Below are 17,308 nucleotides of genomic sequence, written 5' to 3' on the forward strand. Positions count from 1 at the left end.
AACCACTTTCTATTCAGATCTACCATATTCACATATATAAAACACTTCCACTTGAAGTCAATGTGTTGAATGTAAAAGCTAAATAGTACCTAACTAATATAAGCTAAATGGAAGCCTACCTACATCATTTAAAGTAATAGTAGTTATAATGCAGCATAACTTACCCTTCTATTTTGCATAAGATTGCCATTACTGAAATTAATATTGACACTAGTTTGAGTTAGACTGAATTTTAAACTACTTTATTTTATGTTGGGTAATTGAATCAATGGCAATGTTAAATATTGTATAACAGCGCCTAATGTTTTGTTTGTGAAATCTCAATCTACAAAAGCAACAAGGCAATGCAAAGTATAGTGTAAAATACATACAGTATAACACAGCATCAAATACTAAAGTAAAGTACAAAATACAGAATCAGAAGTAGCGACAGGGTACACTGTAAATTCAACCAGACAAAATGTACCATCATTTTATTTTATTCAATTGTGACCTTCACTTGCATTTACCCATTAACGTGCTATGTACACACACATTTCTAAATAAAGCAACAATGCCTTAAAACTTGGCTGTAGCAGGCTACTGTAATACTGCCTAAGTGCAGACATCTAGCAGTGTCTCACCCATTTTATTAGCCCACTTTTTATTTTTAGAAAAAGAAATAAAGGATGTCTGTATGACTGAAGCCTTATTGTCTTGCATGTCATACTTTTTGAGATGATACAAAGGAAGCATTGCTTACAAAAATACACAACCACACAGTTTTACAAACACAGTTTTGTACGGACATGCAGGCAAACTGAACACACAAGTGTTATTCCAACATAGTCAAATTACCCAGTTCTTTAGACTATTTAATACTCTAGTACATGCGTCTATATAAATAATAGAAAATGCTCAGAAACTATACAATATAAAGCCATACTATACATAAAAAGTGAGCTCCTTTGCAAATGTCCCTTAACAGTGAATATATAAATGTTATTGAACAAGCACAAGATAACCTGCAAATTAAGGAGAAAATAAGATACAAAAAACCTCTAAGTGATGGCAATAACACTCTTTGGCATCAACATTTTCACAGTGTGCCATTCTGCTGGGTCAGAATGTCACTTACATCTCGATAAATCAACCCAAAGCAACATTTAGGATCATGTTGGTAGAAAAAGAAAAGGGCAGAAAATAGAAAACACAGCTATGTAATTATTCTTGTTTATCCCAAATTCAATACTAATAGAAAAAAATGTTAAAATAACCAAGGAAGGAAAAAAACAAATGTTGCTAATACGCTTTACTTGACACTGAAGTATCTTGATCTAGATTAACACATAAATAATAACAAATATTATTCCAAAACTACCTTTATTTTAGGCTGGTAAAAGGGTTTTGTGCCCATAAGTGTAACTTACAAAACATATTTTAAATTAAAGGTGTTTATAGCACAAAAGTTAACATTATCCTGCAAAGATAAATATTTAGTGTCTTAAGAAATGAAAGCAACACAGAGCAGACAGTGAAAAAAAGTAGAAAGTTAAAAGGCACGAACAAAACAACCAATTATTAACTTAACTTTGATGATAAAAGGCAAATGTGTCCCTTTTGTTGTATGCATTATTACTTTAAAATACTGATTGGTTTAAGTGTTGTTAAAGATATTGAAATATCAAAAGTCAAAAGACACTGAAGTGGACGTCATGGTAAAACGCGTTTGCCTCTGAGCACACAATCCTTTTTGCTAAGAAAACAATAAAAGAGAGAACATGTAACAGCAACCGAGATGTACAGTTTAATCAGTTTGATTTCCTTCATCATCTGACATAATAGAAGTCTATAAGGAATAAAAACACAAAACGAAATACATTTGTTGCACTGCTTTTACAGTTAGTGCCGTTTTTACATTAAGTTTCATGCCATTGAAAGTATGAAGCAGCTAATGCATCTAACTGTTTCCATCAAATAGTATATTTCAAATACAATTAAAGACCGGAGCTTCACATAGAAAGTTCAAGTTTTGTGTAACAATAAATACAATAGTGCACATTTAGTTTAGATTAGTGACATTCCACTTTGATTATCCATGTCTAAAAAGCCATATCACCTAAACACACAGTGTAATCCATAGCAAAACCTAGGCAGTTGTTTTCTGTAATAGATCTACGGTCAAAGTAATCTACAGGTACAACAGTGCCTTGTAGGATCCATCTAAATACTCAACATCTAACACAGCTTGGGTACCCATAGGAGCCCAAATCATGGGGGAGGGCACAGAACTACAGATCTAACCTTGTCTACAATGCTGCCATCGTTGCAAGCATGCTGATTAAATGTGGCTGGGACAGGACACAGTACTGAGGTAAGACAACGATCTTAACAGGGGCCAGAGAAAAAGCTGACATAAGATTCTGTTTTGCCCCCGACTGCGTTCCTGAAATGTTTGTCCTCATCCTACAAGACTTTGATTAACTCATAGGCAACTCGCTTTATTAAACTGAGCATGATATTCTTCCTACACAGAGCCATAAAAACGAACACACAAACACACTCACGGTTTGCATGCAAATACGACGCACAGCTCAGCCTTGTTTGCAGTTAGCCTGTATTGATTCATTTCTGCTGTGCTTCTCATGAAGAGTTTTCTGGTACTCTTGAAGGACAAGGAAATAGACTGTTGCATTGTAGTTCAGATTTTACTATAACATATATTCCCTTTAATTAACACACATTGTGATTATCTTCATGTTGTAGCACTTTCCATATGTATAGTAAGCTCTTCTTTAATAAAAGGCATAATAGCAAAGCATAGTTTACAAAGTTGTAACAAAATGTAAGCTGGTTTTCCCAAAAAGTTTGCTTATTTACAGTTTTCCCTTTTTATGATATCCTTCTATACTCAAAAAGGCTTAGTCTACACATAATTCTAGGCACTTAAAAGACACAAAATAAATGAAGATTAAAGGTATACAGATAATCAAGTAATGGGAGACAAATGAGATCTATAGCAGGCAAGAGAAGGTCTGAGAGAGACATCCCATCATACTTCCTCTGTGCGTTCCTGCCTGACAGTCGCTTTGAGGTCCAGGCAGCACCTTCCACTGATAATATCAGCCAATCAGATTTACACTAAAAACAACCTGCTCTCTGCTTTCTGCAGAGAAGAGGCCTGCAGGTCTTTCTCTGATTCTAGGACCAGATATATTGTAATTCTACAAATGCCAAATGGCAGGAACAAGAGCTTAAAGGGTAGACAGTTTACGATAAAAGCGCCATAATATGACATTATTAGAGTCGTGTTAATTCTCCAACATTACTGTCAGGCGCTTCGTCGCATTTGTCCTTCTTGATGTATTTTTGGGACGTTATGGGCGTATTTTGCTGGGCCGATGATGAGATGAGAAGCTGTTGGTTATTTGCTGAAGAAGTTGGTCCGTCTAGGTGAGATGAAGGTCTTCTAGCATTGGAGGTTTCGGTAGAGGAACGCCTGACGGCCTCTTTCCCGAAGCTTAGCCCTTTGATGGTTGAGGAACCAGCACTGTGTACCGTAGTATGTGTGCTGCTCGTAGTTAGGCTGTTTGCTGGAACCATGCTGGCGATTTCCTCAGTGGGTGAGCGTCCAATGCTACCATCCACCTGTGCCCGAATCTCTGGTGACACTGAGAGCTGGTACTGAGGCACAGGGCCACTATCACTGCTCTTCGGGTAAAGGAAGGTCTTCATCTGACCTTTGCCTTTGACGTTAACTGTGCCCCGATAATCAAACTCATAATCCATAGCACTAAGCACACAATAGCTCTCCTCACTCACCTGCACACGGCACTCCACCCCTGTTGTATCCATGCGACTGGCGATGTTAACCGTGTCGCCCCAGATATCGTAGAGAAGCTTAGTAGTGCCAATCACTCCCGCTGTCAGAGGCCCGTGATTGAATCCAATGCGAAGCTTGAAGCCAAAACCCAGCATGTTCTTGTTGAAGTCGTCCACCACACGCATCATTTCCAGGGCGAATTCGAAAAGAGCGCGAAGATGTGCGTGAGGATGTGCCGCGTCAGCACACTGCTGCGCATTGAGTCCTGCTGCTGCCATGTACGTGGCACCGATAGTCTTGATCTTTTCCATATTCGAGAACGTAGGCTTTCGTAGCAGCTCGTCAAAGTCTCCAATTAGCTCGTTGAGGACACGATAGCACTCCTTGCCTCCCTCGTAGCTTTCCTCGTAAAACTCACTGAAGTTAACAATACTGGCAAATATGACACCCACATTGTCGTGGTTCTTGGAGTAGCTCTGGGTGACCTTTAGCTGTTCGGCCACATGGATGGGGATGATGTTGCGTAGCAGCCAGTCGGCCTGGTCTCTCATGTTCTGGATTTTGATGCGGTGTTGATCAGCCTCAACGTTGCCATGGTAATGCAGGCGGTGACTAACTTCAAATTCACGGTTAAGGAACAAGATAAGGAGAAGGACCAGGAAAAAGGCAACGCAGGCCTCAGGGCCCAGCAGGTCCTTTGGGGTTGGGTCTGGAGGACTTTCAGACATGAAGATGGAGCTGTTACTGAAGCTGGTATTGCTTTTAACATCCAACCTGGTGGAGAGACAGAGTGAAATAGAGAGTGAGAGAGAGAAACACAGAGGGAAATGCAGGGAAATTAAAATCCTGAGGTTAAAACAAATCTTTGTCTTATTTGCAGCATCTATTTCAAGTCCATAACTACAAAGGCTTTTGGCATACGCTTCTTGCACCCTTCTACCTTTTTAACACTTAATCATGCACACACAAGCCTGATTTTCAGCAAGTGTCTACAGAAAACAATAAAACTGACTATGACATCAACAATGCTAACAATAATAAGTGTACTTACCACAAAAACAGACTCTTAGCAATGCTTGAAGAGATAAAAACAAACAAAAAGCTCTAACTAATGCTTTAAAACAGTGGTTCCCAAAGTGTGGGGGGCACAGAGGCATGACAGGGGGTGCGCGAGAGACCAGGAGGAAAAATGGTTATTATAAAAAATAAATAAAATTAATCATAATTTGTAAAATTATTGATTCGAAAATAATATGATACAGTACCATTACGTCTGGGTCTCTGTGTTTCATTAAAGCTCTGCTCTGTGTGTGTGGAATGAGCCATTTTGTGTGCGTGCACGAGCGAGAGAGCACCGGTACCGGAGATCGTAGTTGTTAGCTTCTGGTGCTAGCAAGCTACGCTAACGGATATAAAGAGTTTTTTCAACAACAAAGTGGAGGAGAGTCCTCTCCTGTCAGACTGAGAGGCTCAGTGAACTAAAGGACTCCGAGTGTTTAGATAGTTAACTTGAGTCTAAGTTATCTCAGTGGATCTCAAACGTTTGGTCACCATTAATGTAAACAATTATTTCCGAGGCACACGTTTATATGATCATTATAGTTATAAAAAAATAAGAGAATAAATGAAAAACAGGTATGAAATACTATTAAAAAGGGTGATTTGTAAAATATCCATAGAGAAGAAGTAAATCTGTTTACAGTTCTGTTTCATATGGGTGTTGAGAGATGTATCCATAGATCTCTTTTTTTGCTCTCAAAGTGCACCAGATTGATGCTTTTAACTTCAATATTTAAAAATAAATCTTCCAGGGGGCTTGCCCCCAGACCCCCCTATGCGAGGTCCACACACCACCTATAAAAATAGCACTTTACCCCTGCTTACACCTATATGCCTCGAGCCTTCATTGTAACCGTCACAATGTGTATTTGCGCAGGGATTGTTGCAGTAGAAATTTCCATTGTAGCGCCTGGTACATTAAAGGGAAACCCTAAATGTTTGAGCAACCTCTATGAAACGTCAAGCTACCCCGCACCACCCCAAAATAAATATCTGGCGACGCCACTGAGCCTGACTATGTGTTGGGGGGGGCCCCAACATATTTTTTCCTCCAAAAGGGGGGGCCCTGACAGAAAAGGTTTGGGAACCCCTGCTTTAAAATAAAGTTCATGTAGAAATCCAGCAACCCATCTTTTCTTGAAATACAATGGGTAACCCAGTGTCATTATGTCACTGATATTGTCCACATCATTCAATTAGATCACATTTTTCCAACATGTTATTTCATTTCATTTTCTCTATTCATTATGTCATACCTGCAGGGGGAGCTGAAGATCAAGGCAAGCATTGCTAGTCCCACCAAAGTTGCTAGAACTGAGCGCATCCAATAGCTGAGTTGGCAGAAGTTACAGTACTGAATGATGGCTATGATGACAGCACAGCAGATGAACATGGTGAACTGGGGAAAATCATTAGTCATTAGTCAAAAGGTCCCATAAGATTAGAAAATACAATTTGCTGACTGTAGCCTATATAGCCATATTGTACCATTAAAAGACATATGCTGATAATAATTAAGTCGAATGAACATTTTTATGGCAGCCTTACAGGGAGCTTCTTTATTGGTCAGAAGCAAAACTCAACTATAAGATTTGAGAGGAGGAGAATACATCTGATATGATGACAGCAATCAAATTAATGTAGTTTTGAAAAGGTAAACAAAGAGAAAATATAAAATTTGAAAATCCACCTGAATTGAGAGATGCATGTCACAGGTAACATGGGAAAAAACAGCCACAGTGGGCAGGGACACCAGGACGGCTCCTATAAAGTGACGCGCTATCCATCCTGAAACCACTCTCATCAGCATCCGAGTGCAGTGAAGCACACTGTCCAGGTAGAAAGCCATACTGAAGAAGAAAAACAATAACTCATTTTACCATAATAAAGCAGAAAACAGATGCCCGACAAAAATATGGCAACCTGATTTACATGGAAACTAATCCTAAAAAAAAAATCTGTGTCATCTGGCCCTTCCCTCCACTTTTTCCAGTAAAACTTGCAAAAAACTCCAAAGAAAGCAAACAATCTTTACCACTTTATAAATTACTATTCGTTCTAAAACATATTTAAAATACCAAATTTCAGATGAGCTACTTGTGAGCATTAACAGTAACATACAAAAACAAAATAGTCAAAACTGTGCTGTCACATTAGTCAAATCAGATTTTCACTACACAATTAACTAGGCAAAAATAATTGATGATGTCAGCACAATTTCTATATGACATTTCTTTGCAAAACACAATCCTTGTTTATTCTGCATTTTGACTCTTTTTTTGGCAAATTAATTACAATCTGGATATATTCAGTACATCTATCCTTTGTATCAGGGGTCTAAGGAATAACAGTTTGCAGCCTCCTGTCACATTTGCTGCATCAAAGGTGGGGTAGGTAATTTTGGAGAAACCACCTCGAGTGCGCTAGAATTAGAAAATACACAACTGGAAAAAAATCTGCCACTTACTTACAGAGCCCCTCCTCCAACACACACGAACGCGCACATGACCAATGAGGGCATGAGATAAGTTTGTGCACAGATGGAAGGCTGACAGGCAGGTAGGCCATCCAGTTATTTTAGCCGGGCCGGCTAAAATGAGGGGTCTTGCTTTTTACAGTACTATGGCTTCCACAGATTAATTTTTTTTCATGGATTTTTTGTCAAAGCACTTCAGATATTTATTGCTATCGGGATGTTAAGAGCATTCCATGGAATAATAACAAAAAGAGCATCTCGAGCCAGTTTCTCAAACTTACCTACCCCACCATTAAGGTGCAGTTCTTCATGGTTTTAGTGTTAATGTTGCATGTTGCACAATTAGGAGCAAACTCTCCAATGTGGAGTAAAGAGCCAATTGCTATTTTGGGATTATGCCTTTATATTAAGGGAAGAAAATACTAACACATTAAAACAGGAAAATATATTTGCCGGTTTATATTTAACTATTAATTTTAAATATGTGGTGGGGGATTGTGACATTGACCAGTAGACTGTATTTAGCAATGGGCCCACAGTTTAAAACCCACAGTCTATATTGAGTATCTCACCGTATAGCAAACAGAAGGGCCACAGTCTCCAGCAGGTTGGCTCCAGCTGTCAGAATGAGTGCTGGTGTGGACACGCTCTGCTGGGTGACAAGCGGTCGGAGGAAACAGGCCAGTGAGAGAGCCAGAAACACTAAACAGCAGAGCAGCATGTCCAGAAAAGAGCTGAATGTTGGACTGGCAAAAGTCTGCACCGGTGCCTGGGTTTCCACCTGAGGGTAGAAATAGAGGGAGGAAAAAACAGACAAAAAACAGAATTAAAAAATCTAAAAACATATACGAAAATAGCAAGAAACACGTAATTAGTTAAGAGAATAGGGATTAAGTTGCAAAATTAGAGTAATGCATTACTGAAAAGTAGCCTAACCAAGGATCTGCATCATAAATGCATGATCAATAATTCATGATGCCTTGGAATTTCATCATCCAACAATCAAAAATAATTTAATGACTTAAGTAAGCCTCTACTGAAATCTATTTCCATGTCAATGACCCAGATTCTAGAGACTGTAGCAACAGTTGCAGCCATGACAGCAGGGATGCACTTCTGAGGTTACACCAGCAGAGGACATCACAAACTAATACAAAACGACTTTTAAGGTCCTGCAGTGATTTCTATTTGTCGCAGTCTTGAGCAGTCTGGCCGTAACACAGTGCTAATAGGCTTCCCAGACAACAGATAAACTCAAGAGGAACACAGGTAACACACCCAGGTAGAGACAGCTAGTAAAATATGCTGGCTCATTAAACATGCATGCATACAGGCACTGTTATGTCATGCACAAAAACAGCTCACACACCTCTTCCTGGTAGCTTATCCGGTAGGCAGACTCCAGGCTGCTCTCAAGGAAGGTGAGGCTGAGCTTGTTTATTGGGGGTCTATAGAAATAGTCCTTCATAAGGCTGTCAAAGAAAAAAGGTAAGTCGAAATTAAAATTCCCCAAAGCGAAAATGAACGTCAATAGCTGAGATTGACATTCTGATCAACTCTACATCATGTTTAATGTTTTTAATGTATTCATCATTGGATCATTCTTACCTGTCCTCTTTAATAACGTCCACAAAGTGAGCATCGCTCCTCTCCCTGAAGTTCTTTGAGCGTAGGGGGATGAGCGCTGAGTGGTCCATGCCCATGGTTCCTCCACTCCACGTCTTCTTCTCCTTCTCCTGCAGCATCTCACACAGCGACGTCTGGCTGTTGGTCAAGGCCTCCAGCTGAGGACTGAGCAGGCCGTTCAGAACTTTGGGGCTGCGTCCTGCAGAAACCGCTGGGGAGCACTTCAGATTTGTAATGTCCTAAAATGAGAAGAGGGGGGGAGGCAACATCTGACTTTACAAAATAGCAGAAGCTGTGATAATGGATCTTTTATTTGGAAAAAGAGCAGCAATTAAACAAAGTAGTCTAAATATAAATTATAAAGCTAAAGAGTGTGTTGTAGTGACACCAATTAAAATGTGTCTTTGGCACACTTTATCTGGTACTCATTAAGTCCTATTTCTTTTTAAAGATTTTCTATTAATCTTTTTTGCTGCTGGGCATGAGAAAATGTAACCAGGCTGGTAATGTACTACATATAATGAAATCTAACAGATTGGACATTAAAAAAAAAAGCATACATATAAAATCTATCCAAGGCTCACCTTGGTGTTGATCTTGTGGTCGTCATGGCAGCCATTGTGCGCTGCTCCTTCCTTGAGAACCGGATCTTCCACTGGTATCAGAACCACACTGCATGATATACAAGGGGACTGCAGGGGTGTAGAGGTTGGAGGGGGGCATTATGGAGGGAGTTGCAGCATATGGAGGCAAGAAGGAAGAAAGATTAATACATTGAACAATTAGCATGTGGTGGGTATAACAAAGGGTAAAAAGATGGCAAAGGTTGCAAGAGAAACAGTAAAGGAGAGGGAGTGTAAACAAGAGGCAAAGAAGGCAAACACACTACTAGAACAAGGTTTTTATCTTTATCCCATCATCCTCTTCGAACTGAATGGAGTGTGTGTGTGTGTGTGTGTGTGTGTGTGTGTGTGTGTGTGTGTGTGTGTGTGTGTGTGTGTGTGTGTGTGTGTGTGTGTGTGTGTGTGTGTGTGTGTAAGAGTATGTGTTACAATGTGTGAAGCAGGCAGGACCGAAATGCAGATTTAAACTGGAAACACCTTTATTTCAAGGATATAATACTAATTTCGACAGAACACTCACCGGAGAACTTAATTCACCAACAAAAGACGAACCAAAACTGAACACAGGAAGAGACTAAATACAGGGAGGGGTAATCACAAGACGAGAAACAGCCGGGCAGGGGAGGAGAAACACAAGGGCCACAGGTGAACACAATCAGACAATTAGACACACCAGGGAAACTAACGACATGGAGGAAAAACACAGAGAGAGGGACCAGACAATACACAAGGGAGACAGGGAGAACCGAACAGCTAAATAAACCCAAACATAAAAAACTAGAAACGTGACAGTATGAGCTTTGTATGAAAGTTCTGCTGTGCTATGAATGACCATGACACTGACAGTGCCAAGCCAAAACACACACACACACACACACACACACACACACACACACACACACACACACACACACACACACACACACACACACACACACACACACACACACACACAAAGAAAGCACACTGTGTACCTACATGCAACATTAAACGAGCAGATATTTATCACCAGACCTGGCTCATTTCTACTTTCAAATGTTGAAATGTCAGCAGACTTTTCTTAAGATGTGTGCCATTGTAGCCCTTCAGCGTTAGCCATTGCGGTATTTGTGCAAAAGCCACACTAGATGATGAAAACCTTTAAGTGAGTCATTCGTTGAAGAAGAAAGAAGGGCGAAGGACATCCTACCTCCCTGCCTGAGCGTATTACCATACGATGGACCCCTGCTGATTCTCCTGCCTACCATCATCCTCTTCCTACTCGTCCCTCACATCTATACATCCCCCCTATCAAGGGTGTAACTTTGGTTTGAGAAGTGGGGGGGACACAAAACAGGGGGTCCTCCGCAATGAAAAATGTTCTCAATTTAATTCCATTTCCTGCCTTTCTACAAATATATTAGGGACTATAGTGTTAACAAATCCAAGACAAATGTGTAGTGTATATAATGAGTGTGCACACTTATCTAGTATCCTATCCATGTGAACCTGTTTTATTTGTGATGACCTCACATCCTCTAGGGGGGTCCGGGGGCATGCACCCCAGGAATATTTTTTTCTTAAAATTGAAGTTTAATGCATCAATCTGGTGCATTTTGAGGGCAACATTAAGAGATTTATGGATAAAGCTCTCAACACTCATATGAAACAGAACTGTATATATTTCAATAAACAAAAAACCATTAGAATATGCTCACAACCAATAGCAAATATTTGATATACTCCTCTCTCCTATCTTTATCTTACCAAGTCTGCATTCTTTCTTTTTATTTATGCATATTTGACTAATCACTCCCCTTTCAAACCCCACATTGGAAGGATTTCTGCACTTATTTTATATACTAATATTACATAGATGGAAATATTTGTTTACATACAGTAGATGACCAAACCGTTTGAGACCCACTGAGATAACTTAGACTAAAGTTTACAATCTAATCACTCAGAGTCCTTTACCTCCCTGAGCTGACGTTATCTCTCTCAGTCCGACAGGAGAGGACTCTCCCTCTCCTTATTGTTGAAACAGCTTCTAATCTCCGTTAGCTCCGAGCTAGCACCAGATGCTAACAACAACCCCCGTAACTCTCTCAGTCTCTCTCTCTGTCTCTCTTTCTCTCTCTCTCTCTCTCTCTCTCTCAGTCTCTCAAAGTCTGACAGGAAAGAGCTCTCCCTCTCCTTATTGTTGATACAGCTACTAATCATCGTTAGCTCCGAGCTAGCACCAAATGCTAACAACAACCCCCGTAAATCTCTCTCTCTCTCTCTCTCTCTCTCTCTCTCTCTCTCTCTCTCTCTCTCTCTCTCTCTGTCTCTCTCTCTCTCTCTCTCTCACAAGATGCGCTCGTGCCGCACACACACAGACGCTCCTCCGTGACGATGACTGCTTGCGTAAAAAAATAAAATAAACACATTTAAAAAGTGGGGGGGACACAAATGGGAATTTTAAAAGTGGGGGGGACAAATTACGCCCATGCCCCCTATACCTGGCCTGCAAAGGTCTAAAACGATCCATGCTGGTTTAATACCAGCATGTGTACAGAACATTGAGGGTAATTTGGAAGGCACATGCAGGGTTTGAGGGTAATTATAAGGGAATATTGTGCTACAACGTTTAGGTGTCGGTGACCTAGTGGTACAATTTGAAGGCAAATGAGAAATCCAAGGAGGACACAGTGGATGGAAATGTTCTGGATTGATGAGCAGAGCATCATACTGGGTCAGTCTTTATGCAGACTACCTGCAGGGCAGCACAGCACTTTGAATTTCATAATTAATAAGATCTTACTCATTTGTTCTCATATTTATATTAATAAGGATTTAATGAGGACTGAGGTGCTACCATGCCATGTAATTACATTAAACAATTCAGTTGCATTATTTTCACATGGTTTAAAGACGCTTACTTTTTCATTTCATCCACTCAATGCAAAAGGAAGTTACTTGAATGCAAAGATAAAAACACTGATACACCCACACAAACAAAAGTACAGAGAGAGAGCGAAAATCTAAAAGGTTAGAGCAGAACATACAGCTCAGTGTTCTTCCCCAGGCTATATTGATGTGCAATGGAAAAGGATCCCAGAAGAGTATTCTCAACAACATGGTGTTTCATTTTCTCAGAGATACTGTGCGCTCACCTTAGCACTATCTGGTGGCAAGGGGCCGGCTGGAGGGTCTGCATCAGGTGTTTGTACCCCGGGGTTGGGGCACTGAGGGTCTGCATGCTCAGGCCCCACCACCCCTGACTGAGAACAGCCACAGAGAGAGTGAGGCTCCACCTTCCTGGCAGAGATCAGGTAGGTCTTCAGGCCTGAAAAGACAGAAACAGAGAGAAAGAGAAGGATGTTACTTGCATTTGTTCTTACTCTCAGATCAAACTGGCCTTTTTTTGGATAAGTCATCCCATGGTGTTGTTTTAGGATTCCACAGATTCAATACAGGATGAATTCCCTCAGTGAATACCATTAACAAGTATTCACATAAAAGTAGAATAAAGAGATGGAGAAGCAGAACATATCTACGAGTTGAAAAAGCCAAGGACCCTTACATGAGTCATATTTGCTTACATAAGCATATACATAAAAAATGTGTGATGCATTTGTGAAGGGTTTCAAATGTTTTTCTCTCTCTAGAATTAGACAGGTGAGCCAGAGAAGAAGTGGGAGTGCTTAAACGAAACTGAAAATCCCTTGTCAGCCAAAGTTGTGCATCCTGGGTATTTATCCAAAAGACTTTGTCTCTAAGAAGAGTGAGCGTGCACTATAGATTTGTGTCTTTTACAAGCGAAGAGGGCAATAGCTATAGAATGGAAAAATGTGAACAAACCAAGTATAATATATTAAGGATCTGTCAGCAGGTGCTGCTTTAGAAAAACTAATATACATTACTAAGGAAAGCTGGCAGTTTTTGAAAATATCTCCGGGAGCTTCATGGAGATTTTGAAAAAGAATGTTGGTAATGATCAATAAAACCTTTCGGATTTCTGTACTTTGTTATCCATGTATCATCTGTATACTGACCTGTGTTTATTTACATGCCTATTCATGTGATTGTACACTGTATCTGCCACCTAGACTGACCGTTTTATGTATGTGTAATGTTCATTATATTTGAAAACTTCAATACAAATATTGTTAAAAAAGAAAAAAGAACTGGGAGTGCTTAAGAGACAATCACCACGACACCATAGCCGGACGAAGAGTTTCCTAGGAAGTCTCCCATATAAAGTTCTTAATCTTTCTAAGAAATTAAATAATGACTTTTTCACATATGTTTCCTTCAGCTGCATGTACACATGCATCTATTTGCAGAGTTCCTGCATGTTGTGAGGTCCCAATGACCATGAGAGAGTAACAGTTGGAGACATAACAGGCCAGGGTCAAATATTTGAACACCTGCGTCCTCCCACTTCTATCATCATGTTATCATTTCTATGAGTCCTACAAGGTGTGTGTGTGTGTGTGTGTGTGTGTGTGTGTGTGTGTGTGTGTGTGTGTGTGTGTGTGTGTGTGTGTGTGTGTGTGTGTGTGTGTGTGTATATAAGTACCTGTGATCAAGTGCTTAGCCACATAATCTAACTGTCAGTGGAGTTTCAGCCTCTGGCTCTGAGCATTGTCTGTCTTAAGTACTCTAGACAGGCCTGCCACTGCCCCCCCCCCCCCCCCCCCCTCTGCTGAACCACCCTGGGGCTGCACTGTGACACACTCTGAGACCACACATGAGTAACACAATCACACAATCTTATTTTCAATGATACACATGCACTCAAATATATACAAACAATGATATAAGTAGCTCAAGAAGCAGAAGCCAAAACACCCCCTGAACCTACACACAGTGAGCCGAGGTATAGATGGACGGCTTTGCTGCTGCTGGATCAATAGCCAGGTGGATGGGGATTCAGGGGAAGGGAAATTAAGGTGGCAACCAAGAACTAATTCCCTGCACCAGTGATGCAGAATGACACAGCAGTGAGAAGAGGCACCAGGAAACTGTGGGGGGTGGGGGGGGGGGGGGGGTTGACTGCCAGTAAAGATGAGAATGTGTGAGTGTGTATCAAAGACAGATCCACGGACACACAATGGATGCACACACATGGCTTTGACTGATTTCATTAGTTTGCTAATAAAATCCTTCCCTTTCTCCCACATTGAGTTCTATTTCGTCCCTACTGACCGCCAGAGGCGGTGCTTTCAGCATTGGATATCTCCATCGCACGCAGTTCGAGCACCAATAACAACAAAGTCACCTGTGACCCATGTGACTACGGCTTCAATCTATGGCATAACACCTGCTGTGCGCTGTGCAGAGCCTCGACGGACAGGTTTGTTTCAACTTGTTGCTGGTGATGGCTGTGTCCCCGCACCCTCTCCCAGCTAAGTTGTCCTGATTGCTGTCTTATTTATTGTTTGGCTTATACTTTCTGGTGATGACAGTGTTCCCGCTTCCTCTCCCATAAAGTTGCCCTTATTATGCTCTTTTTGAAAGTTCTGCTTGTGGCGTTGTGCCCGAGCTATCATTAGCTTTGAGTCCCAGCTTTAGCTGCTTCTCTCATTCAATTTAGTATGGAAAGCCCAGTGTGCCATTATTTTGCCCGTTTTTTGTTTAGATGCAGAGAGTAAGGAAACTGTAACTACGGTCCTAGGCCATGTAAGCACTGGCCATGGTTACTACTGTGACCATAGCCTACGGTTTGAAGTATTATTTGAATTATTTGAAGGATTAAAGTAACGTGTTATGGCAGGAAAGTTCAATCTGGTATATTCATTTTAATGTCACCTCATATATTCGTGTGTGTTAAATTTGAAGGGACAAAGTAAATTTTTCCTCTTTTAAATATAGCGCAATAGTCTTTTCTTCCACTTTTATGTGTAATCAAAAGGGTGGTTTTTTGGCTATCTGTGGTTAGGCATAATACAAATGACCTTTGACATCTGCTTTGCAGTTCCCAGACCTCTGAAGAGGCCCTGAGTCTCTGGCTTCCTCTGTTAAGTGCTAAAACTAATATTGATTAAGCCAAAGGACATTTTCCTCAAATATAATGCAGTTAAAGTCCTGTTAATTAGTGATTCATGTCCAGCATGCATTAGTTAAGAAACGATAAGGATGTTGGGGTGTTGAAATGTGCGTTTCCTGCAAGACTCTTATCAGATCAGGAGATGATTGGGTCACACACAAGTTAGAGAGACAATGGTCCTTCTGATTCTAAAGTAAGCTGACTTTGGGGTGAAGGGGAGTTCAGGGAAGGCCTTAGGCCATGAGAACAGTTAAGCTTTGTTATTTACCTAATCCTAAAGATGTCATGAGACGATGACGTTTGGATATTTACAAATATGGCTTTCATAAAGAAAAACATGTGACTGTTGTGTGATAAGATACATGATAGGATGTGTGTGTGTGTGTGTGTGTGTGTGTGTGTGTGTGTGTGTGTGTGTGTGTGTGTGTGTGTGTGTGTGTGTGTGTGTGTTGAAGATGTTTAGGGGGAATGAGTATGTGTCCTGTCAAAGAGTCCTCTGTCATGACTCCAAATCATTGATTGGGGGATCTGCCTAAGGGCAGAGGGACAAACACACACACACACACACACACACACACACACACACACACACACACACACACACACACACACACACACACACACACACACACACACACACACACACACACACACACACACACACACACACACACACACACACACACACACACACACACACACACACACACACACACACACACACACACACACACACACACACACACACACACAGTGAAGCAACAGATGGAATCAACAACTGCGGACTCACTACCTGGGGTCCCGCCCAGAAGTGAAACCGACCAATGGAACACTGCCAACTCACTGGCTAGCTCGCTCCGAAGTGAACTCACCAATAAACAAATAGCTAGGGAAGATAAAGCGACAAAACTCCTCCCCACCTGTGTATAAATGTTGTGATCATTTTGAAGATTGGCGCTCTTGTTTTTGACTGGCCGTTCGTGAGAGGTGTCTCACGCGGTAGTAGAACCTGAGCCCGGAGTACTCTGCAGAGTGCTTCGTGATTAGGTGATTGGGTGATGTATTGTATGTTTTTACCATTAAAGCAGATTATTGTTTAACCCTTATCCTGGTGCTTTGATTTTTCCTTCTTTTAAAACAAACTCATAGAGGAACGCGCGGAGCAGAGGTTCTGCCTCAACAGGTTTTATGCGGGCTGTTCTATTCCATAGAGGCTAATTATCTGGTCTTAACATTTGTGTTTTGACTTGGTTGCTTGATTGTTAGCAGCAGCCGCTTGGCTAACACCTTGCATGTACTGTTAAGCTTCATTATTTAACTCAGCCAGTGAGGGCAGTGCTCTCGCTCCCGCTCCCGGTAACGTATGGTTTTGATTGCAGTAGCGCTATATCGTTGTATTTACTGCTCCTAGTACTAGACTAGCACTAGGATGATATGCAGAGAACAATCTTCACTGTGTGTGCTGTGTGCTTTGCATGTGTGGCCATGTGTGGCTACGCTGCATCTGCCTACCTACAGACTGGCTCATTCATGTAGCGCCTGTATGGCTTCTCTTGAACCCGAGGACGGCCATGACCGCTGCTCCCCTCTGCCTTGGCCTCGAGCATTTGACGGAGGGTCTCACGCAAGGCGCCTGCATGAGCTGTAGATTCATGCCTCGGGCGCTCAGAGTGGCTAGAGTCTCAGAGGTGGTACCTCTCCTCGTC

General features: G+C 41.2%; 1 protein-coding gene across 1 annotated transcript in view; it reads right to left on the reverse strand.

Moving 5' to 3' along the window:
• Positions 1-442: 442 nt before the first annotated feature.
• The window catches only part of adcy9 (adenylate cyclase 9), a 35,434-nt gene continuing 18,568 nt past the window's right edge, over positions 443-17,308 (reverse strand). Inside the window, exons 2-9 of the mRNA XM_079644015.1 lie at positions 12,724-12,896; positions 9,548-9,655; positions 8,946-9,202; positions 8,707-8,809; positions 7,910-8,118; positions 6,552-6,711; positions 6,118-6,260; positions 443-4,576 (exon numbers count right to left, since the gene is read on the reverse strand). Of these exons, the coding sequence (XP_079500141.1) occupies positions 3,280-4,576; positions 6,118-6,260; positions 6,552-6,711; positions 7,910-8,118; positions 8,707-8,809; positions 8,946-9,202; positions 9,548-9,655; positions 12,724-12,896 (2,450 nt within the window). The 3' untranslated portion in view covers positions 443-3,279. The remainder of the gene's footprint in view (positions 4,577-6,117; positions 6,261-6,551; positions 6,712-7,909; positions 8,119-8,706; positions 8,810-8,945; positions 9,203-9,547; positions 9,656-12,723; positions 12,897-17,308) is intronic.

Source organism: Notothenia rossii (assembly GCF_949606895.1).
Source record: "Notothenia rossii genome assembly, chromosome: 8".
Classification (NCBI taxonomy): domain Eukaryota; kingdom Metazoa; phylum Chordata; class Actinopteri; order Perciformes; family Nototheniidae; genus Notothenia; species Notothenia rossii.